Source organism: Plecotus auritus, assembly GCF_963455305.1.
Source record: "Plecotus auritus genome assembly, chromosome: 1".
In the NCBI taxonomy this organism is placed as follows: domain Eukaryota; kingdom Metazoa; phylum Chordata; class Mammalia; order Chiroptera; family Vespertilionidae; genus Plecotus; species Plecotus auritus.
The window spans coordinates 56,154,184-56,179,227 of NC_137770.1; the positions used below are offsets into that span (position 1 = coordinate 56,154,184).

At 37.8% G+C, this 25,044-nt stretch overlaps 1 protein-coding gene across 3 annotated transcripts in view; it reads left to right on the top strand.

Annotated features, from left to right (window-relative positions):
* The first annotated feature begins 291 nt into the window (after window positions 1-291).
* Window positions 292-25,044, top strand: part of SLTM (SAFB like transcription modulator) — a 54,435-nt gene continuing 29,682 nt past the window's right edge. The window contains exons 1-5 of one of the 3 annotated variants that reach the window (XM_080649354.1): window positions 292-627; window positions 1,575-1,662; window positions 13,672-13,736; window positions 18,272-18,469; window positions 19,374-19,421. In XM_080649354.1, coding sequence (XP_080505480.1) covers window positions 466-627; window positions 1,575-1,662; window positions 13,672-13,736; window positions 18,272-18,469; window positions 19,374-19,421 — 561 coding nt within the window. In that variant the 5' untranslated portion in view covers window positions 292-465. Of the gene's footprint in view, window positions 990-1,574; window positions 1,663-13,671; window positions 13,737-18,271; window positions 18,470-19,373; window positions 19,422-25,044 lie in introns of all 3 variants that reach the window. The other 2 variants (XM_080649355.1, XM_080649356.1) reach the window with 2 other exon arrangements.

Sequence of the window (25,044 nt, forward strand, 5' to 3'; positions counted from 1 at the left end):
AGAGACTGAGCGCGCGCACACGCCCCTGGGTCTCTGTTGAGTAACGCGGGAACTATTTATGCCGCGCAGTGCCTAACACACTGCTGTTGCTCAAGATTGGAGACGGTGCCAGATAATGGCTAAGGCAGCTGCGGGGGAACTGCAGCGAGGCGGGCGTAGGTGCGGTCGGACTAGCCAGACATCCCCACACGCGCAAGGGGACGTACAGCCCAGGTGGCCGCGGCCGGCAAGGCGGAGCCTGGCGGGCGCCTCCTCCGCGCCCCGCGCCAGTGCGCATGCGCGCCCGTCATCCGGGTGCCGGCTGCGGGTGCAGGTTGCGCTGAGGCGGCGGACGGGGCGGAGTCGCCGGCTCATTGTGCACAGCCCTGCGCGGATCCCGCGGCCCCGCGGCCTGGGTCGGAGCTGGTGCTGCTGCCGCCGCCCTGCAGCTCACTTGCTGCCTCAGCAGCGCGCTGCTCTTCCAAGATGGCTGCCGCTACCGGTGCGGTGGCAGCCTCGCCTGCCTCGGGTCAGGCTGAAGGGAAGAAGATCACCGATCTGCGGGTCATCGATCTGAAGTCCGAGCTGAAGCGGCGGAACTTAGACATCACCGGAGTCAAGACTGTGCTCGTCTCCCGACTCAAGCAGGTGAGGCCCGGCGAGGTCCCGGAAGGGGAGCTTAGGCCGCGCTTTGGAGCCCACCTTGCGCCACAATCCCCGGCGGTCCGCAGCCGTCCGGGCTCGCGGGGCAGCGCTGTGGGGAGGCCCCGGGCGGCGCCCGCACATGCGGGGTGGATGAGGACCCTCCCGCGGCGCCCCCGCCCTCGCGCGCCGGTTAAGGCCTGCGACCTGCCTGGGAGCCGCCCGGGATTCGCCGCCGCAGCCGAGTGCGCCCCTGCCTCCTCCGGGACGTCCTCGCCGGGCTGCGAGGGCTGCGGCCGGCCGGCGCGGCCTTCCCAAGGGCGATCGTGGAGACCCGGGAGGCGCTTGGTCCCCAGCCCTGAGCGATGGTGAGCGCGTGCATTTCTTGACCTCGGAGGGGAATGGTTACTTTGGTGACTTCTGCGAAGTTACCGTTTAATTGAGCCCAACCGTTTCCTCCCCATCTTGGGGGGGATTGATAGTGGAAGTTGATTGGGTGGGTTAGCGAAAGGGTTTGTTTTCCGCTGGAATTTCAGTTTTTGCATCAGCTCAATAACCTGCTTTTTCATCCCTGATCATCTTCCTGGTTTATTTGAGTGAGCGTTGGAATTGTAGTAGAGGAGAAATAAGTTTTCATTTACTTATGTACTAACGCAGCAACTTTTCTGCAATTGAGAATGTTTAGACTTTTGTTCAGTATGATACTCACTTAATTATCTCGACTCGTTGGAATTTGAAACTCCATGTGATTTTGATACCTAATGATATTTCCCCCTGAAAGTGCCTCTCAGCCGTGTAGTTTAATTGCTGTTTTTTGCAGCCGGTTTATGAAATGACTGGCAATTCTAATGTTTTGAGGCTTGAGGTTTGCTGATTTTTTTTCTTTTCGTTTCGTTTTTATAAAATAAGTTTAGGTAGATTGTGTAGCATATTAACTTCTCTTTCTAATGTAGGCTATTGAAGAGGAAGGAGGCGATCCAGATAATATTGAATTAACTGTTTCAACTGATACTGCAAACAAGAAACCAACCAAAGGCAAAGGTTGTTATGAGTTATGAACATATTTTAAAATATATTTTGGTTATATAACTTGCCTCTGCTCTTGTGCCACTTGCCCTGTTTATATAGTGCTACTCTTTGCTATTTCCCTCTGGCACTCTGCCTTCATGGGTCAAGGAAGAAAAGTTACTGTTGCCAGGCTCTGGGTGACTTGTAGCCCTTAAGATTTGGCTGACACTGTCCTGAAAGTGAGACCAGTTCTTTATTGCTTCCGAAAAAATTACCATGTCACGTTTCATAATGTTTCTTCCTTTCTACTGTGAAGACCTGAAGAATAAAATACAGTTTAATACATATCTACCTTGCCCCACAATTGGCAGAGTATTGATGGAATTCCTACCAAATCTTTCACCTTGCCTCCTTGCTGTTTTCTCTAGCATCTTACAATTCTATAACCTTTATGTTTAGTATTTTGTTTGACTTGGTACACTTAATTTGCGTTTATGCCATTACATTATACAATCTAATCTTCAGTGAAATTCAGAAAGATCTCACCAGTCATACTAACAAAGCAGGGAAAATCTATGGTTAGTTAGCTTTTAAAAAAGTTTTAAATTACATGGATATCTTAAAGATTTTGACTTTATAGCTTTTAAACTAGGCCAGAATATATTTCCAGGATGTGGTGATTTAGTGAATAGATAAAAGTGGTTTTAAATTAACATTTTGACAATATAAATGGGACTTAGATATTTTTAAAAGATTCTGGTAAGTGAACTCTTTTACTTGAATACGTAATTACAGCTTTTTACCTCCCTCCCACAAGGACAGTGGCAGAGGGTGAACATGATGTGGGTGTCTGCATCCTGGTACCTACCTACAAGTTCCATGCTTAGTGTGTCATGGAACTTAAAAATCTAACTTTATTTACTGCTTTAAGTGATTCAATCTGCCATAGACCAGATTGATTGTAAACAGAGTATAATGATTGAATGGATTTACCTTGAAAAGAAGGAAATATTCAAGTTTGATTTTATGTAATCTGTGTGGGCATTAGGACCAGGGTGATCTTGATGCCCTCTCACTATTTGGGTCTTCATAGGTTTGCAAGAGTCCCCTATTTGTGCCAGAGGAAATTTAAAAGGGCTAAGAAGCATTTTCTGGGTGGCATGGGAATGGCAGAGGTGGAAGTAGAGTTCAAAAGAGTAACAGTCATCTTGATGATCTGTGCCTTTCAATATAACTCTGACTCCATATAGCACTGTGAGAGATAACACATTTCCCTTCGTTCAGAGAAGCTTGTCTGAGAAGCCTCTGCTGAGAAGCCAGAGGCTATTACAAAATGAGGAAGCATAAAAATTGTGAAATAAGTACATCAGGAACTAATTTCTTTTTTTTTTTTTTTAAATATATTTTATTGATGTTTTACAGAGAGGAAGGGAGAGGGACAGAGAGCCAGAAACATCGATGAGAGAGAAACACCGATCAGCTGCCTCCTGCACACCTCCCACTGGGGATGTGCCCGCAACCAAGGTACATGCCCTTGACCGGAATCGAACCCGGGACCCTTCAGTCCGCAGGCCGACGCTCTATCCACTAAGCCAAACCGGTTTCGGCAGGAACTAATTTCTTATAGTGATTTTGATTTGTCATTTATGTAGTGTATTGTGATAGCTTGACAGATGCTATGTATTAATCATAGCCCAAAATTATTTGAGCTGATTATTGATTTTAGTATCTAAAATAAACCTCCTTTGATTTATTCATTCTCAACTACTTTTAAAAATATATTTTATTGATTTTTTTACAGAGAGGAAAGGAGAGGTAGAGGGATAGAGAGTTAGAAACATCGATGAGAGAGAAATATTGATCAGCTGCCTCCTGCACACTCCCTACTGGGGATGTGCCCCCAACCAAGGTACATGCCCTTGACCGGAACTGAACCTGGGACCCTTCAGTCTGCAGGCAGATGCTCTATTCACTAAGCCAAACCTGCTAGAGCTCAACTACTTTTAATATCTCTGTGTAGCCCTTTTTCAGTATCTTACCCTTAGAAATAATTTCAGCAATATAAAATTTTAAGATTTTCAGTATAGATCTAAAATCAATATATTAACTTTTTTCTTTTATATGGATTATAGGATCCTTGAACTTTATTTTTTCCATAACTCTTTGATGTTAAGGTGTCTTGTGGTCTTTAGTTAAAAGTTGTAACATTCAATCATTGTTGTCTCTGGCAGGCTACTACTGAGTACTTCCTGAGATTCATTCTGGGACATGTATAATAAATAGCCTTTGTCTCCTTGAATTCCATTTATCATTGTTCTGAAAATCCTATGAATTGCAAAGAGTATAATATAAATCCCAAACTAAGAACCTAGTTTGAGTTAATTTACAATTAAGATGCTTATAAGTAAAACTAGAGGCCCGGTGCACCATATTTGTGCACTGGAGATGGGGGGAGGGGGCCTGTTCCTCAGCCTGGCCTGCGCCTTCTCGCAGTCCAGGACCCCTCGCTCCTTACCACCTGCCTGCTCGCTGCTCCTTAGTGCGGCTGTCGAGGTGGGAGAGGCTCCCACCACTGCTGCTGCACTCGCCAGCTGTGAGCCTGGCTTCTGACTGAGCAGTGCTCCCACTGTGGGAGTGCACTGACCACTGGGGTCAGCTCCTGCGTTGAGCATCTGCCCCCTGGTGGTCAGTGCGCATCATAGCGACCAGTCATTCTGGTCATTCCCCTGTAACGGTTGCTTAGGCTTTTATTATATAGACTAGAGGCCTGATGCACAAAATTTGTGCAAGAATAGGCCTTCCTTCCCCCAGCTACTGGCACTGGCTTCCCTCTGGCACGTGGGACCCAGGGCTTCCCTCACAGCCCAGCTTCATCTGGAAGGTCGTCCGGTCTAATTAGCATATTATGCTTTTATTATTATAGATAATTTTCAACTTTAAGAAGTTTAAAAATAACTGTTAGAAATCAAATTTGAATAGGGAAACTTTTAAATATCAATGATTAATGGATTTTTAAAACCAAGGATTCAAAAAATTAAGTATTATTTTAATGTGATGTCAGGTTTTCCGACTCGTTGCTGAATTACTGCATTAAGTTCTTTCTGCCAAATCTTATTTCACTTAGCAATATATGCCTTGGACATAATGTTATCTTGGTCATACCACTTTTTTCCTTCAATTGGGTTTGTTTTCTTTCTTTTTTTTAATTATCTGTAAGGGTCTTTTAGTTCTGAAATTTAATAATTATATATAGCTAAGAGTCAGAAGAAAAGTGCTTTGTGTTTAGCTAAATCAGGTATAAGGAAAGAACTGGAAAGCTCATAGGCCCTCAACTAATATAAATATTCTTTAGGACAGATTACTAGAAAAGGAAAAGAGTAAAGAAAGGGATTAATGACTTAGAGTCAGCCATGTAGACATCATAAAGACACAAATATTTTTTTTTTTTTAGATATATTTTTTTATTGATTTTTTTACAGAGCGGAAGGGAGAGAGATAGAGAGTTAGAAACATTGATGAGAGAGAAACATCAATCAGCTGCCTCCTGCACACGCCCCACCGTGTATGTGCCCACAACCAAGGTACATGCCCTTGACCAGAATCGAACCTGGGACCCTTGAGTCTGCAGGCCGATGCTCTATCCACTGAGCCAAACCGGTTAGGGCAAGACACAAATATTTTGTCAAGAAAAGAAATCTTTTGATAAAAGTTAAATGGTGTTAAGAAAGCAAGAGAGAAGCTTCATGGATCTGGAAAAAGCACTACTTCTTTTAAAAATTTTGTGTTCAAATGATTATGTTTGGACAGATTAGAGGAAATAGAATCTGCATTCTTTAGTATATTGTAATTATTTTTAAAATGCAGTTTTATAAGCACAAACTTATGAAGTTGATAATGCAGTGGGTTCTCATATTTGTGACCAACATTATAAAATCTGTTAGCATATATTTAATTTGGCAAAACAGTTTGTAATTTTTTTATTTTTTTTTAAAATATATTTTATTGATTTTACAGAGAGAGGAAGGGAGAGAGATAGAGAGTTAGAACCATCAATGAGAGAGAAACATCAATCAGCTGCCTCCTGCACACCGCCCACTGGGGATGTGCCCGCAACCAAGGTACTTGCCCTTGACTGGAATCGAACCTGCGACCTTTCAGTCCGCAGGCCGACGCTCTATCCGCTGAGCCAAACCGGTCAGGGCAGTTTGTAATTTTTTTAAAGTAAGAGTTTATTTGAGCCAAACTGACGACATAGCCAGGGAGTAAGATCTTAAATGCTCTGGGTCTCCCTTCTGAGTCTTACACTCTCTTTGCTATGAACTTTTAATAAGTAACCTAGAAGAAAGCTTCACCAGTGAGATTTACTGTCATATTATTTGGGTGTGTGTTAAGAAAGCGGTTAAACAGGTAGAGCTAACTCATTAGCTTGTTTTAGAGATTATAGATTTAAAGTTTCTTTTGGTTCACCTGACAGTGAACCATATTCTTATGGATTTTCAATCTTTAGAGTCACCTCTACACTTTAGCCAAAGTTATTTTATGTGGTTAATCAGTATATTATTCAAAATTATACATTATGCAGTACTTACTGGTGTTGACACTCATTTGTAATACATGCAGGCTTAAAAAAGACTCAAATTGCTATATAAAATCTGAATTTTTTTCCCCTATTAAAAAATATAATTTGGGGTTTTAGGTTTATCTGAACATCTGATGTCTAATTTGTGTGGACAACACCACAGGCAATGTAATTATAATTACATGTGTACTATGTAAAGCTTTCTAAAATTTATGCCAAATAAGAATATAATCAACCGCATAAAATGCATTTAATATAATACATTATTATAGTGTACTGTAACTCTTACCTTCTATTTATTTATTTATTTTTGACTGCAGTAAGTTTGGATGTTAAGGGAAGTTTAATGAAGACTGACATTGAGAAGGGCTTTGGGGACAATTGTCAGATATTTTTTGGGTACCCACTACGCTAGAAGCTTTGTGTGAAGATAAGGACATCGTCTTTTTATTTACATTAGTCTCTGTAATGAATGATTGAGGGCCATATGATGAGCTTCTTAACAACTGCTTTTCAAAATAACTTTTGGCCCTGGCTGGTGTGGTTCAGTTTGTTGGTCATCATTCTGTGCACTGAAGGGTTGTGTTTTCCTGGTCAGGGCACATGCTGGGCTTGCGGGTTCAATCCTTGGAGGCAAGCTGAAGCAGCTGATTGATGTTGCTGTCACATCGATGTTTCTCTCTCTCTCTTTCAATCAATCAATAAAAAAATCTTAAAAACTCTTTGTGCATTGTAATTGCATATTTCTTTGTGGGAAGCCTGTATGCTGAGATTAATAGTCTTTACTATCCTCTTAACAGCACTAGTGGCTTCTCTTTAAATTTTGTTATGTAAAGTATACTGTTAGGACATGTTAATCATTGCTACATTCTTTTATTCCTCACCAAGTTCTTGTTGCAATGGAAAGCCTCATAATTTGCTGGAATATTGTTCAGCCTCAGAGATTGTGTATGTCATTTTTATTTCCCAAAATCAGACCCCTCTTACCTCAGCCATTAAAACCGCATTTGCCTTGTGCAGTTGTATATGGTGAATTACATTTATCATCAATGCACTTTTGTACTTATTAAACTATTATATCAAATATGGTGTGTATTAAGGTAGGTAATTTTTTTGCTTATTTTTGTTTGTGGGGTTTTTTTTTCTTTTTGTTTTTAGGTAAAAATTTTTAGTACTTTAAGACATTGTGCTTCTTCCAAGTCAGTCAACTTCTAGGCATTCGGAATTAGGAGCAGAGGACTTCATGAAGACTTTATGTAAAATAAAGTACAAATTGTCCAGGAATTAGAGTATAAAGAAATCATCATTAGTTAATGGCATCAGAAATGACTTTAATGAAGAGGTTGAACAATGGCTTAAGGTTTAATGGTGGACTTGACTGATTTATTTAATCAACTATACTATAGTTCTCACATTCTACAATAAGAGAGACTCAATATTGTACAATTCCAGGAGTTAGCCTTACGTGGCAGTCCTTCTACCCTGGAATAGTAGTTTGCATTATGGTTTTACAGTATTGTTTCCCAGATTATAAAAGTGAAATGTTCTTCATTTTTAAAATTAGATAATATGGAAAAGTACAAAAAAGTGAAAATTGCTCATAATTCACCATTATGAATTTGTTACAGGTAACATTTTATTGTGTATGTACATGTGCATGTCCTATAGGTTTATGTTTAAGGATCTTTTTTTTTTCTTTTTAACTAAAATTGGTTCACACCATATATGGTGTTTTGTTAAAGGTAGGTCGAATTTAAATTTTCTCTAGTCTGGAGAATCTGAAACAACTTCCCTCTTATATTCTTCTCATTCTAACTTCTTCAGTTATTTATGCTCAGTCATGGTTCTCAGTCTGTTCTACCTTAGAATCATTTTGTTATCGGAGAAATTGAGCTATCCTTTAGAGCAGGGGGAAGGCCAAATATTATGGGCGTGACATTTGTACAGCTTTGCCAGGAAGCTGCAGTTTAGACGCATGCCTGTAATATTTGTACTTCCCCCTGCTCCTTTTCTGTTAATTAATAATGGTATCATTTGAGTTTTTAAAAATACAGATAACAGGCTCCTGCCCCCCAGAGATTTGATTTTAATTGCTCTGTTGTTTTCTAAAAGTTTTCCACGTGATTCTCGTGCAGCTAGAGTTAAGAACCACTGACTCTAGACTAGAGCTTGAAATTCAGCATCGTTTTCATTCATATCTGCCTGGAAGTTTGCAAATTATTTTATATACTTTACAGTTTTCAAAAACTTTTCACATTGCTTTATTTGATTCTTGCAGTAGTGCTGTTAAGCAGTAATATTTTCTTTTTATTGGTAAGAATAGAAAGTACAATTTTTGCTGCCTTTTAAAATATCCTGTGTGCTCATGTGCACATGTTATGTATTATGTATGTGTGTGTTTAGTTTAGTTATCTTTAGATGACAAAATTAGAGATTTTTAAAAATATACTTTTGTTGTTTTTCAGATTTATTATATTGAGTGTGAATTATCTGTAGATTAAAAAATAATAATAAAATGAGCTATTGGGTGAATGCTGTGTTTAAGACGATGTACAAGGCCTTTTAGAAAAATGATTTCATTAGTAAAATATTGGTTTAATAAAAGAGGCCAAAACACATATGTAAACAATTAACACAAGGCACAGTTTAAGATTATTTTAAGATAACTGCATGCAATTGGGGAGAGGTTGTTCCTGGAAACATTAAATGTTATTCAGTTTGGCTTAAACTCTAAATCTTCCCCCACTTCTCCCAACAGGAATTTTATGACTAAATATTTTCTATATTTCATAGTTTCTGTAACTGTTTAAGGGGGAAAGTTACTCAAGCCACAGGTTTTTGGCAAAATTTTATTAATTAAATGGGTTTTTTCTTCTTTTTGTTTTGGAGTTATTTCTGAACTTGCAAAGGACAATGGCAAGCTTTGTAAGGACCAATTTGCCTTTGGAGGAGAAAACCAATTCATAATCCAGAATCCTTTTTTCATAATTCTGAAATACAAAAGCTCTGAAAACTGAAAGTTTTATATTAAGGTTGGTGGCAAAAGTGAGGCTAGTTATAGTCTTGATTTATCCCATTTGGTGTGAATATGGATATATTTCATTGCACAAATATTTCTGTGATTGAGAGATACTTTCAGAAGCCACTGGGAAGTTTAAATAAGTAATTATATATATATATATATATATATATATATATATATATATACACACACACACACACACACACACACACACACACACACCATTGTACTCTTTTAAAACCTAAATATTCTTTATTCTGAAACATGTCTAGTCCCAGCAGTTTCCTTAAGGATTTGTGGACCTATACAAATTTATGTTCATAAATGAGACATTTCTAGTGTCATTCTCCTTTGATGTATATACATTTTTACTTTGCCATCTTATTTTAGTCTCCAGAATCACACAAAGAACATTGCAGTGTATTATATGTAATTTCAAAACAGCTATATGTTACTGTTGTAATAAGGTGTGATAAGTTCATTTGCTTCCTTTTTTTTTTTTTTTTTCTTGGCATATCTTGATTGCTCAATTTTGTTTTCTAGTTTTGTTCCTCGAGCCTTAAAGTTAGGCTTCAGCCTACGTGAAACTTTCAGTTAGCTCCTTCATCCTGGTCATGCTACTGTCCTTTGGACCAGTTCATATTTTTGTGGCACATGACGGATTCCTTGAAGGACAAAAGATTATTTGGTTAGGTTGCCATAGGAGCTTTGATAGTGTAAGCTTCAGTGGGAGATAGGGATAAAAATGGTTATTCCCTATACACAAATGTTCCTAACATGGTGTTGCTTGTTGGAACTTAAGGGAGACTTGGGCTTTCTTTTCAGTTCTCATCTGTGACATTGTAGGAGAAAGGACTCTAGAGATGTGCTTTGTACAGTCCTTACTGACAGGAGGGTCTGCGCACCGTGCTGGTTTGACTGGCATGTCATCTCTTTGTTCTATTGAGGGCTGAACTGAAACCCAGACCTTGTTTGCTACTAGCATCCAACCTAGGCCTTAACTCCATTACCAGTCAGGAGATACAGAATGCTTGAGTATATGCTCATTATATAGCATTGTGCTAGGTTCTGAGTTGGATGGTGAATGTCCTAGCTTTTTAAAATATGAGTTATATTTTTTTGGGGGGGGGAAGAGTGCTACTTTTTCATAAAGGAAGTAGTTACAATATAGTTTCTAATTCAACATGTGTAAAACAAGCCCACAGTTATAGATTTATGAAAGCAGTCACAACTAGAGGGTAAAATTGCAATTTTTTAAAAACACTATGTACCCTTATAGTAGGTTCAATGTACCTATCAGGTTATAGCCACAGTCTCATCACTGTAAGCGTGAAAATCTTGTCCTCGTGACTTTTATGTTTGCAAGCTGATGACACATTAGATGTCCAGTGCATTCCTGTGGTTCAGCTGTTGAAACAGTAAGGGCTAGTGAAATTGGACCCTTTTGTGTACCTCCGCCTCTTACTGCCTGTTTGTCATGGGGCAAGTTAGTAATCTCAGTGAGTCTTGCATTTAAAAATTTTATAGATGTGGCTTATGGGACCTCTGTGTACACTAAAAGAATATTTTAACAACTGGCATACTGTAGTTACTCAAAGATCTAATGTTTTGTGGATTTTAAGGGCTAGGTTTATTAATTTATTTTTAAATATATTTTTATTGATTTCAGGTTTATTAATTTATTTTTAAATATATTTTTATTGATTTCAGAGAGGAAGGGAGAGGGAGACAGAAACATCAATGATGAGAGAGAATCATTGATTGGCTGCCTTCTGCATGATCCCTATTGGGGATGTAGCCCCCAACTAGGGCATGTGCCCTTGACTAGAATTGAACCTGGGATCCTTCAGTCCGCAGGCCAACGCTCTATTGACTGAGCCAAACAGGCTAGGGCTTGAGGGCTAGGTTTAAATCGGAGCACTGCCTTTACTAGTTTTGTAATCTGATTAACTTTTTAGCATTAGTTGCCTCTTTTGTAAAATTGGGATATAGTTTCAGAGTAGTTTTGAGGATAAAATAATGTGTATATAGCATTTATCCTAGTGCCTACTGAGGAAACCACTTTAAGCAGAGGTAGTGACTGCTACTATTGTTTTTGTTGTAGCATAATTTGATTTTCCTTTAAACTAAAGCAAGTGGAATTCACCATGGAGTGTGCATCATATATGCAGTTTGTCTTGCTGAGAGCTGCCATTTCAAAGATAATATCTTTAAATTGAGTTAATTAACCACTCCTTACTAGAATAATGTCTTTTAAGTAGGTCATAGTAAGATGTAGTGGAAGGAATTTAGGACTGGAAATGAGAAGGTTTGGCTCCCAGTGCTGAGAATGCCACTTATTAGCTTTGGGCAAGCTACTTAACCTCTCAGGCCCATTTTCTCTTTTGTGTAATTGTGAATACCTGCCCATGTACCATAGGGTGCTTAGAAAAAGCAATTGAACTTTTTTTTTTAATATATATTTTTATTGATTTGGGAGAGGGAAAGAGACATAAATGATGAGAGAGAATCATTGATTGGCCGCCTCCTGCACACCCCCTACTGGGGATTGAGCCTGCAACCCAGGCATGTGCCCTTGACCAGAATCGAACCTGGGACCCTTCAGTCCACAGGCTGACGCTCTATCCACTGAGCCAAACCAGCTAGGTCTCAATTGAACTTTTTAAGTGCTTTGCAAATTGTGAAGTAGTTTATAATTGTAAGGAGTAAATAGTATTTGCAAATGATCTGAAGGAGTTCCCCCCAAAGCCCTACATTATTTGATGGTGTGTGTTGGGGTTTGAGCGGGTAGAGAAAGGTTCCTATATTATTATTTTTTTAAGTACAATTTCCATTTATTTTTCCCCCAGAGAACTTTTCTTCACTCTTCCTATATTATTTAAAAGCTTATTTCTCCTACAAGATAACATCTTTAAGGTTTTTTATTTGGAACTTCCTCTCTCTAAATGTGATGGGATTTAATGCACTTTCTCTCCTATAATGTTTTTCTCCTTTCTTTTGTTTTTGGGGAAGGAACATATTTATTTAATTTTTTAAATAGATTAAAAAGACTTTCTGATGAATAGGCTTTTTTAGTCATTACCCTTGTAGTAATTTCTAATTTATATTTTCCCTAAACTACAAACATCAGCATTCCATATAGGGATGGAACACTGAGCTCCACACTTACTTTTTCCACACAAATCCTCAGGGGCAGGGACAAAACCCTCTTTTACCTCTGAGGGTAAAAGAAAAATCCGCACTTTTAATCTTGTTCATATACCTGGAAGGACCTGTACCTTGTTTCCCTTTTTATCATTCATTCGAATTGGGAGCAGATGGAAGACAGGGGCTGGTGAGGAGGCTAGGGAAAGGGAAGTATCCTAATTTTTTAAAATAGTTACCTCACAGCTAAACTGGCTACCCTGGGGTCATAGACCTTTGAAAATAGATACATGGCAGTTCCTGTTTTAGGCAAAGAGAAAAGTTGACTAGTTGACCTTGGGAAAGAATATTCATTCACATTCAAAATAAATGAATATAACAAAATTTTTTAATGCTGAGGTCCCAGCAGCTGTGTTTTTAACAGCATTTCTTCTTCATTATGGGTTATGAAGTAGGTTTTGTGAACTAATATGAAAGCAAACTTTTAGCATTGGCTCTGTGGGAAACTTTTTTTGTTTGCTTTTTGGTGTGGAGAACATTTTCTAGTTTCCACCACCAGCTTAAAGTTTTGAAGATGAGGGCTGCGTTAGAAGGCCTGTAGTCTCTCTGGAAGCTATTAGCAGTTCTCATTCTGAAGTAATGTCTACTTGCCTAATCAGTTAAATTGGTCATTACATTAAGTGCTCTGCACTATTTATATGTAGGCCTTTGGAGAACTACAAAATCAGTCTAAGGGCAGTCACTGTACTTAAGGAATTTCTTCTGTAGTGGTGAAGCAAGATGTACTTGAGAGTGTAAGGTAATTAACATGTAATCAACTCATGGATTGTAAGGTGTAGATTAAGTTTGAGAATTTTATTTCAGAGAAAGCTTATTGAAGAAGAGAACGTAGGGAAGTCTTTGCTGGGAGATATGAGTCTTGAGCTTAGCTATCAGACATCTGGTTATATCTGCAGTTTAAATAGAGTATCATTAAAAGGTTCTGCTGCTTCTGGGAGAATTGAAGCTAGACAGTTTGAGTGGTGTAAAGAAAAATGTGTCAGATATATCAAGTCAGTTAAGAGGATGGGTTCATATGTAGGATTAATTATTTGCACAGTTTATTTTAGTGAAACAGCCCTACATTGTTAAAGCTTTTTTTGTTTGGGCAGCTTTGAGCAGATGGTTTAGAAGCAGTTGGCATTTGGCTTAGATGATTGGGAGTAGAGAGTAGTACTGTGGGGTAAACATCTCTGGATGATTTTTACTCTTAAAGTAATAAAGTATTGGTTGTTAGCCCATTTTCCTTCTTCCGCAGGTAAAAAACAGGAAGCAGATGAGTTGAGTGGAGATGCTTCTGTGGAAGATGATGCTTTTGTCAAGGTAAAGTGTTAATTACTCAGGTTAAGATGTTAGCATGTTGCATGATGAACTCATGCATTTTACTTGAACGATACTGAAGTATGTAGGTAAAATATAGACTTATGTAATCTTGTCAATCTCATTAATTCTCATAGTTGAAAAATATAATAAATAATGTTATCTTTAGTTAAATGAGGATAAAGCTAAAAATAATGTTTGTGTGAGTTTTTAAGTAGAAATCTGAGACAAAGGGGCCAGAGGAACAGTTATAGGACAATTGATATATTAGTTCCTTGACAAGGTACTACAATGAAGGATATTAATAATTTATTTTACTTTATTTTTTAATTATTATTTTAAATACATTTTTATTGATTTCAGGGAGGAAAGGAGAGGGAGAGGAGATGGAAACATCAATGATGAGAGAGAGTCAATGACTGGCTGCCTCCTGCACGCCCCCCCACTGGGGATCGAGCCCGCAAACCAGGCATGTGCCCTTGACCAGAATCGAACCTGGGACCTTTCAGTCCACAGGCTGACGCTCTATCCACTGAGCCAAACCAGCTAGGGCTATTATTTTTTTTTTTATTGATTTCAGAGAGGAAGGGAGAGGGAGAAACATCAATGATGAGAATCATTGTTGCCTCCTGCACGCCCCCTACTGGGGATCAAGCCCACACCCCGAGCAAGTGCCCTTGACCAGAATCAAACCCGGACCTTTTAGTCCGCAGGCCAATGCTCTATCCACTGAGCCAAACCAGCTAGGACTTTTTTTTCCTTCTTCTTTAAATATGTTTGACTTTAGAAAGAGGGGAAGGGAGATGGCGGGGGAGGGGGGGGACACTAATGTGAGAGAAACATTGATTGGTTGCCTCTTGTATGCACTTTGGGGATTGAACTCAAAACCTGGATATGTGCCCTGACCAGAATTGAACCACTGACCTTTCAGTGCACTGGATGATGCTCAGCCAAATGAGCCACACTGGCCAGGGTGATAATTTATTTCTCTTTTTTAATCCTCACTTGAGAACACGCTTTTATTGAGTTGAGAGAGAGAAACATCGATGTGAGAGTGAGACATCAATTGGTTGCCTCCAGCACTTGCCCGGATTGGGGATTGAACCTGCAGCCTGGGTGTATGTCCTGATCAGGCATCGAACCTGTGGCCTTTCTGTGTAAAAGTCGGTGCTCCAACCAAGCCATACTGCCAGGGCAATTTATTTTTAATCTGCCTGTTGCATTTAGCTTTTATATAATATACAGAACCTAGATTAAAGTAGTCCTTAAAATAGAAAATTTCTGTTGTGTTGCTACTTTGTAAAGATAAAATTAAGAAATTTGTTTTGTGCTTTAAAGATAAATAAGACAGGTCTTTTGGTTTAAAAAGAATGTATTTGAAATAGACCAGCTAGAAAAATAATGTATGTAATTTTAATCGGCATTGTGCCAGTTTTTTTAATTGTAGTTAAGGTTTTGTTTTCAGTTGACTGAAACATGATCTGATACTTACTGATCATTAGGTCCTAAGTAGTGTGGCATTAGCAGGAATTACTTACTGAGCATAGTTCCTCTTAAATTGTGTACATTCATATCCCCATACATTTTGTTTTCTGTGTAGAGTTAGTCCATATTGTTACTCTGAATGTCTGTGTAGAGTTAGTCCATATTGTTACTCCGAATGTCTGTGTGCTCCACCATGAAGAAAGCTTATGTCCATTCACCTGCCATCTCCTATCCAGTTCTCTACCTTTCACATGTTACACACAGACCACACACCTCACACTTTGTACCTTGCACTTTTAAGAGCAGTCAGAGAAAGAAAAAAAAATTGTTTTGTTGAGGAGTTAACCCTGAAATTAGATAATTTTAGCAATATTTGCCCAGGGATCCATTAAAATGGAAGATGAGTGCCTGTAATTAGCTTTTCTATGAGCCCTTAAGAGCTCTTTAGTGTCTCTATTGTTTTCATTGTGATATGTCTTCCTTTAAGTTTGTCCCCTTGTTCTTATTTTCTCAGGTTGTCTTCACTAGTGAGTATATGCTTAAGCAAAAAATATCCATAAACTGGAAGAACATTATGACTGAGTAAAAAACCTTTTAATTTTTAAATGTCCAACTTTCAGTTCTTCAGTTCATAGAAATGTATAGTCATTTGAAATGTTGCAAGGAGATACATACTTCTATTCAGCATAATAGTATTGTTTCTATATGTGCTGTAAAGGATATTCATGTTTTTATTAAAAGAACCTGGTTATAATGTCAACAAAAAGAGACTTTTTAAAAAATATATATATCTTTATTGATTTCAGAGAGGAAGGGAGAGGGAAAGAAAGATAGAAACATTAATGATGAGGGAATCTTTGATTGGCTGCCTCTTGCACACCCCCTACTGGGGATGGAGCCCACAACCCAGGCCTGTGCCCTTGACCGGAATCGAACCCAGGACCCTTCAGTCTACAGGCCAATGCTCTATCCACTGAGCAAAACCAGCTAGGGCCAAAAGAGCTTTTTTTCCCTTTCTTTTCTTCTTCTTCTTCTTTTTTTTTTAAACAAAAACAATCCTATTTAAATATATGTTCAGTTTCTTTTTTATATTTCCTTTTCACTTTGGAAGTATCAGAATATATGATATATTTGGTAGAAATTAAGGTAATATACTTTCCTTTTCTTCCAGAGTTGGTTGTTTTGGAATTTATAGTAGTGGTGGGTCAGTATCACCTATTGCCTAGATCAGTGGTTGGCAAACTCATTAGTCAACAGAGCCAAATATCAACAGTACAACGATTGAAATTTCTTTTGAGAGCTGAAAACCGACTTCTGCGCATGGGCCACGAAGTTTCAATCGCACTGTACGTCTGCGCCCGCACGTGGTATTTTGTGGAAGAGCCACACTCAAGGGGCCAAAGAGCCGTATGTGGCTCGCGAGCCGCCGTTTGCCGACCACTGGCCTGGATATATGAGTAATACAGGCATTGCTTCCATTTTTAAGTGAGGAGACTGATCAAAGTTGGCATTTTAAAATCGATGACGTTCCCTCAGTGACTCACCTTGCTTTTGACTTATTTGCACTTATTTTTATATTGTCATATAATCGCTTACTCTGCTTTCAGGCCCCAATGTTCCTCCACTCATATGTGACGAGGTTGGTCAAACCCTGTCCTGGAAATTCCCTGTTCCCCAAGAATTCCACATCCCCAAACAATCATATTTATTCTTTTTGCCTGCGCCCCTCAGAAATTTCTGTTTCCTCACTGCAGTTCAGTTATGAATGATTAATAGTCATGCCCCTGCCATATTCTTCTTTAACCCAGAAACCTTTTCTTAAATCTGCTAGGTTTACTGTAAGAATAGGAAAGGAGGAAGGAATGTTCACTGCTTTCAACTCTTTTTCTGCAGTTAAAGAGGAAACTAAACAGATGGCGGCTTTTCTTTGTTTGTACTGAAGTATCGTGTACCTATAAACTTTGAAAGACAAATAGACATAGCCTCAGAGATAATCCCAGCCAGTGTTCCCCTACCTAATTAGCATTGTGGCATAGTGGTAGATATCAAGACAAATACATTAAGTTAATCATTTGAATATTTTTCTTTTTTTTTTTTTTTTTTTAAATATATTTTATTGCTTCTTTACAGAGAGGAAGGGAGAGGGATAGAGAGTTAGAAACATCGATGAGAGAGAAACATCGATCAGCTGCCTCCTGCACACCTCCTACTGGGGATGTGGCCGCAACCAAGGTACATGCCCTTGACCGGAATCGAACCTGGGACCCTTCAGTCTGCAAGCCGACGCTCTATCCACTGAGCCAAACCGGTTAGGGCTCATTTGAATATTTTTCAAGAACAGACATTTGTTTAACAGTTGAGATTCCTTATTATTAATTAGAAATAAACATTAGCTATAGTATATGACTTCCAGGGTCTTTGAAGTTAAACTAAACTTTGGCACCTGGAGAAATCAAGTTATTTCTTTTCTTTTTTAAAAAAAAAAAAAAATATTGATTTTTTACAGAGAGGAAGGGAGAGGGATAGAAAGCTAGAAACATCGATGAGAGAGAAACATTGATCAGCTGCCTCCTGCACACTCCCTACTGGGTATGTGCCCGCAACCAAGGTACATGCCCTTGACCGGAATTGAACCTGGGACCTTTCAGTCCGCAGGCCGACACTCTATCCACTGAGCCAAACCGGTCAGGGCCAAGTCTTTTCTTTGAAGCCATATTTTCTCCAATAGCCCTAGGATGTGAGTTGGTAAATATTAAGTAACTGGAATTTGAGAGCATCTCTAGTAGCAATCCAATTTATGTGTAGTTCCGTATGAGAGATTTGGGAACTCAGAATGTGGTTTAATGACTTTGGTATTAGACTCCCTCCTCCCCACCCCCTATTTTTAAAGACATAGTTAATGTGTAAGGTAAAATGACTGAACTTTGACTTTGGAAATAATGTTAACATATGGAAAAAATTTAAAACGTAGCTATATCAATTACCAAAAACATTTGGTGGCTAGCCTACACTACTTTGCCTCTAGTTGTACCAAATTTTCTTACCATTAAAAGGACTGTGAATTGGAGAATCAAGAGGCACATGAACAAGATGGAAATGATGAACTAAAGGATTCTGAAGAGTTTGGTGAAAATGAAGAGGAGACTGTGCATTTGAAGGAGTTACTTTCCATAGAAGAAAACAAGAGAACTCGTGAATTAATAGAGGCAGAAGCAATTGAAGATATAGAGAAGGAGGACATCGAAAGTCAGGTCTTTAGCCAGTTTTTTTAAAACATGACTCAGATGAATTAAGTACTAAATAATAGGTATTTTTTTTCTAGTTCAATGTGGAAATCCCAGAATTTTCAAAAAATATATTTTTAAAGTTATTTATAAATCACCCAGAATCCTGCCTTAAAAGACCTTTTTAATTTTACTTATTTTCAACACATGTATATATTTTACTTAGTAGATATTTATTCTATATAATGTTCTAAATAATTGCTAGTTATTCTATATAATATTTCCACATAAGGACTTTATAATCTGTGTTTTATACCATAATTTATTAAACTGCTTTCTATGTGTCTAATAGCCACTCCCTTAACTTGGGACATTTAAGTTGTTTTTTACCCCACTGTAAATGAGTATACAAATTTTGCTCTGACCTTGCCACCATTACCTGATGATCATTTTTTTTGCTACTTTAGTAGATATAAAATATTAATTTGCATTTCTTTGGGTACTATCAAGGATGGGGAGGTTACTTATGAAAGTATAATTTAAAAGCATATAATTTAAAAAATATTTTTCTTGAATGAAACAGACCGTTTGTTTTGCTTTGAAGTGTGCTAGTGCTAGTGGTATGTCTTAAGTAAATCAGTGGATTAGTGAGTCAGTGCTGTTAGTGCCTGGTCACGCTTAAAACACTGATGTTCTACCTCACCTAATAAATGAAGGCCTCAAGAAAGAGATTTTTCTAATTCTTTATCAGTGTGATTGTTTTTATTTTCGCATAAAAAATGTAGTCTGAATTGTGAAGCATTAACTTTGCATCCACAGTATCATAGACATTGTGAGGAAATAAGACCAGTGATAATTGGGTATAGCATAAAAGCATTCTCATGTTACCCAGATATCTTGTAAAGCAGCTATTGTATACCCTTTTACTTAGGAAATTGAAGCTCAAGAAGGTGAAGATGATACCTTTCTAACAGCCCAAGTAAGTTTACATCTAGTCCTATGAATTTGATATTGTGGGTGGAAGGGCTTGGAAGGAATCTTATTTTGTCTTTGTAATTCTCTAACTCATAAAACTGCCTTAAATTTAATATTAAGTTATTAATGTGGTATATAAAAGATACTCAAAGCTGACAGCTGAAATTTCTGTTGCTACAAAGATATTTAGAAGTTATCATAAGGTCTCTACCATTTTCAGGATAAACATAAAAACTGTCCATTCTTTCTAGAAAACATAACTCTGATTACCGGTCTTGTGAGAAGTCCACACTCTGCTTGATTTTTTTGTCACTTTGATATAAAATAAATCATTTAAAAGTACTAATCCTTTTTAAAGTTTTAGTTACATTTTTGTTAATTTTAAAACTCGTATGATGGGGCTAATATAAAAATAATAAAAATCTAAACATGTACTTGGGGTGTGTATGTGTGTGTCGAAAATGACTGCTTTTCTATTGTGTGTTAAAGTATGTTTTTGGTATAAGTGATATACGTAGTATACATTTTAAAGCATGACTCACAGAACCTGTAAATAGACATTTATAGTTCATTTTCTGCAGTGTTTGTTTTTTTAAATTATCCTTTGTCTTTTTCCTCATATCTGTACTCAAGAACCCCTTGTTGATATCTCCTCTTTAAAGAGTATACTTTCAAATAGTGATAGGGAGTCCTCTCTTTACTGGATTTAGGGAAAATAGTGATCAATCCTGTTTTTTTCTTACTGTAATACCTACTAGAAGTGGGGCTTATGGTCATGGACGGCTTAGCTGATTGCCTCTGGTCATGCCTTCTTTCCTGCAGTTTTCTTGCCTTTGAAATGCTGGTGAGGCTATGTTTATTGCAATGGAGAGAAACCACATTTCTATAGAATTGTTTCTGATAATTCAGATAATTTAAGAAGGAAATGTTAGGCCTGTGAAAGTGTATAGAATTGTCCCCCACACTGTTTCCAAATACATTCATTTCTGAGTGATAAAGAGTGAGGAAGATATGGGGAAAGTGCCTTTTCTAGATAACTAATTTGCAAAAAGGTGGAGTTGAATTCTTCGTATACTTTGGCAACCAAAGTATACTTCATATACTTTTAAAATTTCCATCAAGGGCCAGTCCTACAGTTGTGCAGGTTGTGTGTTGTGTGAAGGCATCATGTCTAAGGGTTCCCATTCACATACTAGCCTATATATTTATTATATCATAGAGGGTGCCTTTTTCTAACTTCACAAATTTTTATGGGCTAGAGATGCCCTTGCTCCCATTCCATCCTGATAATGAAAAAAAAAAATGTTTATTTCTCATCTGGGGGCAAGTTTTCCTTTACTGTATCAAAAGATAGGGTAGTTAATTCTTCAGAGTTTTCTTGAAGTAAAATGACTTTTTTTAAAAAATATATTTTATTGATTTTTTACAGAGAGGAAGGAAGAGTGATAGATAGTCAGAAACATCGATGAGAGAGAAACATCAACCAGCTGCCTCCTGCACACCTCACACTGGGGATGTGCCCGTAACCAAGTTACATGCCCTTGACCGGAATCGAACCTGGGACCTTTCAGTCTGCAGGCTGACGCTCTATCCACTGAGCCAAACCGGTTTTGGCGACTTTTTTTTTTTTTTTTATAAAGAATGTATAGTGAAACATCTAGAAACAAATGTTCCTGGATTCCATCATCACATGCTTAATGAATACTTCATTATTGTCTTACTGTGTGCATTAAGGAATACTATGTAGAGTGGAACCATCACCCAGCTTCAGCTATTACCAACTCATGGGCAGTATTGTTTCATCTATAGCTTCATTTACTTTCCCTTTCTGTATTATTGAAACAAATCCCACACTTCATATTTTGCTTAAAATTTTTCAGTATGTATCTCTAGAAGAGAACTATTTTATTTTTTATATTATTGCTCCTAATGTAAGATTTTAATTTCAACAATTATAGTTAGTATCCAAATGCTTGTCTATAGTTTTTTAAAAATTAGATTTTGTTTGAATCCAGATGCAAATAAGATCTATACATTGTGATTAATTAAAATAACTATTCGATATGCATGGTCCATGGACACAGACAATGGGGAAATGAGGTCCTGAGGTGGGGTTGGGGGATGAGGGTGAGGGTGTGGGGGTATGCTGGAGGGGTCCAATGAGGGGAAAAAGGAGACATATGTAATACTTTCCACAATAAAGAATTGTTAAAAAATAATAATAAAGAAAACATGAACTGTGAAATATTTTTTAAAAAGGAAAAAAATAACTTCAGATCTTTGAATCTTTAGGTTTTTCCTTCCATCTCCCCTACCCCCACTTTTATTTGTTGAAGAAATTGAGTTTATCCTGTAGAGTAAGAGTTGTCGAAGTTTTTTTTAAAGGGCCGGGTAGAAAATATTTTAGCCATCGTAGGTCATATGTTTATGTTACACCTCTTCAACTCTGTTGTGTGATAGCACCTTAGACTGTACAAATGAATGGACATAGCTGTTTCAATAAAAATATTACTAATGAGGCATCTAGTGTAGTTTGTCAACCCCTGTAGATTTTGCTGATTGCATTTTTTAAAACATTTTCATTGATTTTAGAGAGGGAGGGAGAGATAGAAACATCAATGATAAGAGATAATCATTTATCAGCTGCCTTCTGCAACGCAGGCATATGCCCTTGACTGGAATTAAATTTGGGACCCTTTAGTCCTTAGGCTTACGCTCTATCCACTGAGCCAAACTGACTATGGCTGATTACATTCTTGTACAGTCATTCCACATATTCCTCTGTCTACTGCATTTCCTGTAAATTGGTTAGTTGGTTATAGGATCAAGAGGCTTGCTATCCAATTCAGGGTGCCCTCTCCCTCCATCCCCTCCCCCCAACACTCAACTACTTTGTAGGTAGTGTATTCTTCCATTTGGATGCACATAATGTCTGGTAGTATCTTTCTGGTGATGGTGCTAGTCATTGTTCCCCACCCCATTGATTAAAATGGTGATGTTCTAATTTTGTCATTTTTTTTCTTATTTAATACCTAGAATGCTTTTAGAAAGAGAAGCTTCTTATCTACTATTTGGTTTCTCAGTGGTACAGTTTACACAGGAAAGCCAGGATATATGTTTGATTCTTTTCCTTTCATTTACTAGTTTTCAGAATAATGAGCTGGTTCACTAGCATCTCCCAACAGTAACTGAGTTTTTTATTTTTCCTTTTTTCTCCCTTAGTTTCATTTTGAATTCATGCATTTAAATACATTTAATGTACTTCAGTTAATTGTATTATTATTATTAATGTTCAAATTGTCCCATCTGTAACTATGGGGGTGGGGGAGGCATATGTTGAAAGTATATACATACCTCTACAAGTTGGCTCTTGTGTTCTTTCAACATGACACTAATAGTCTGATTGCCTCCTTGCTTTATGGTATGTCATAATGTTCTAGTTCCTGCTCTAGACCTAAAATCAGCCATTTTTTCTTTGACTGGTAAATGCTATTTTAAGACAGCAGTCTCAGGGGGAGGGTTATTCATTGCCTTTTCAATGTACAGTGCAAGAGAATGTGTTTTTTATTTTACTTTTTTTTCTTTTTAAAAAATAATTTTATTGATTTTTTACAGAGAGGAAGGGAGAGTATTTGTTTTACTTCTTTTTTTTTTTTTTTTTTAATTTTTTTTTTTAAAATATATTTTATTGATTTTTTACAGAGAGGAAGGGAGAGGGATAGAGAGCCAGAAACATCGATGAGAGAGAAACATCGATCAGCCGCCTCCTGCACACCCCCAACTGGGTATGTGCCCGCAACCAAGGTACATGCCCTTGACCGGAATCGAACCTGGGACCCTTCAGTCCGCAGGCCGACGCTCTATCCACTGAGCCAAACCGGTTAGGGCTTGTTTTACTTTTAAGATAAAATAGGTTTTGAGTTCATAGGAGATATTTCTCAGTTAATGACTTCATTTATTTCACAGCACAACCACAACAGTCTTAGGATGATAATACCAAAACCAATATGATTATTGAAAATAATTTAAGATTTTTGTCCCCTCCAGTTAGGTCTCTTCTAAGGATGTATCCCTGTAAGAATGAACAACTTACTGTTTTTTTGTACAGTTGTGCTCTATATTATTATGCACCAGCTAATACATCCTTAGGTTGACTTGTTTTATTTTATTTTCAGTATTTAGGTATTGCTTTTTTAAAAATTTAACCTTATTTTAAAATTATCCAAAGTAAAAGCTATAAGACAAGGTATATTCTAAAAAGCCCCCTTCACCCATCCCCTTATTGCTAAACTTAAAAGTCATGATTATTATTTGCTTTTAACACCCTAGCCAGTTTTCTCAGTGGGTAGAGCGTTGGCCTGTGGACAGGTCCCGGGTTCGATTCCAGTCAAGGATACATACCTCAGTTGCAGGCTCAATCCCCGGCCCTGGTCCTGGTATGTGCGGGAGGCAACCAATCGATGTGTCTCTCTCACAGCGATGTTTCTCTCTCTATGTCTCTTCCCCTCCCTTTAAAAATCATTGGGAAAGTATCCTCTCTCTAAAAATCTCTAAAAATCAGTGGAAAAGTATCCTCCGGTGAGGATTAACAACAACAAAAAGAAGTATAAGTAATTAGGCAATATATTTGTATAGAGATTTATTTATTTAAAGCCAATCTTCTGGTTTTGACTTGAAGCTTAAATCTTCAGCCTTTAGGTGTTAGCCTCTAAGCAGTTTTTCATAGTAGATAGAATTTGGTGTGTGTGTGTGTGTGTGTGTGTGTGTGTGTGTGTGTGTGTGTGTGTGTGTGTGTGTGTATACACACACACACACACACACACACATATGTATATTTGGTATTAATCTATATGTATATTAATCCTCACCCCAGGATGTGTTTTTATTGATTTTAGAGTGAGAGAGAGAGAGAGAAACATCAATAGGTTGCCTTCCATACACATAGGGGATTGAACCAACAACCTGGATATGTGTCCTCACCTAGAATCAAACCAGCAATCCTGTGTTGCACAGGATGATGCTGTAACCAGCTGAACTACACCAGCCAGGGCTTGTATTACTAACTTTAAGATACAGTTACTTTAGAATTTTCTGGAAATTTTTCTCAAAAACGTTTATATTTGCTAATGCTTTAATTCTTCAAAGTTTCCTCTAGTCTCAATCTTCTGTTTTCTATGATCACACCATGTATATAGGGTGTCCCCAAAAAAATGTATACACACACTTTGAATAATTAATTATAAAGGCAGTGTTTATTAAAATACATTTCCTTTTCAAAACTGAGCTACCAGGCAGTTAAAGTGTATATACATTTTGGGGGACACCCTGTATTCCTTTCTTCGTTTGCCTTTGCCCCTTTTTTTGTCATATGAAGTCTATATACCTCTGAAAGGCAGATTTATCTCCATCTCCTCAAAGCTTTTTCTAATGCTTTACTTTTTACAAAGAACTTTTTACATCCATTATCTTATTTAATTGTATACACCCTATTTAGGTTATATGCTCTCTCTATGTTAAAAGTGAAATTCATCTAGATAGATGACAGTACCACAGAATAAAACTGTTTCAGTGGTAAAGACAAGATACAAGATAAATATCCCGGTCTCATGATGCCTAATCTTTTCACT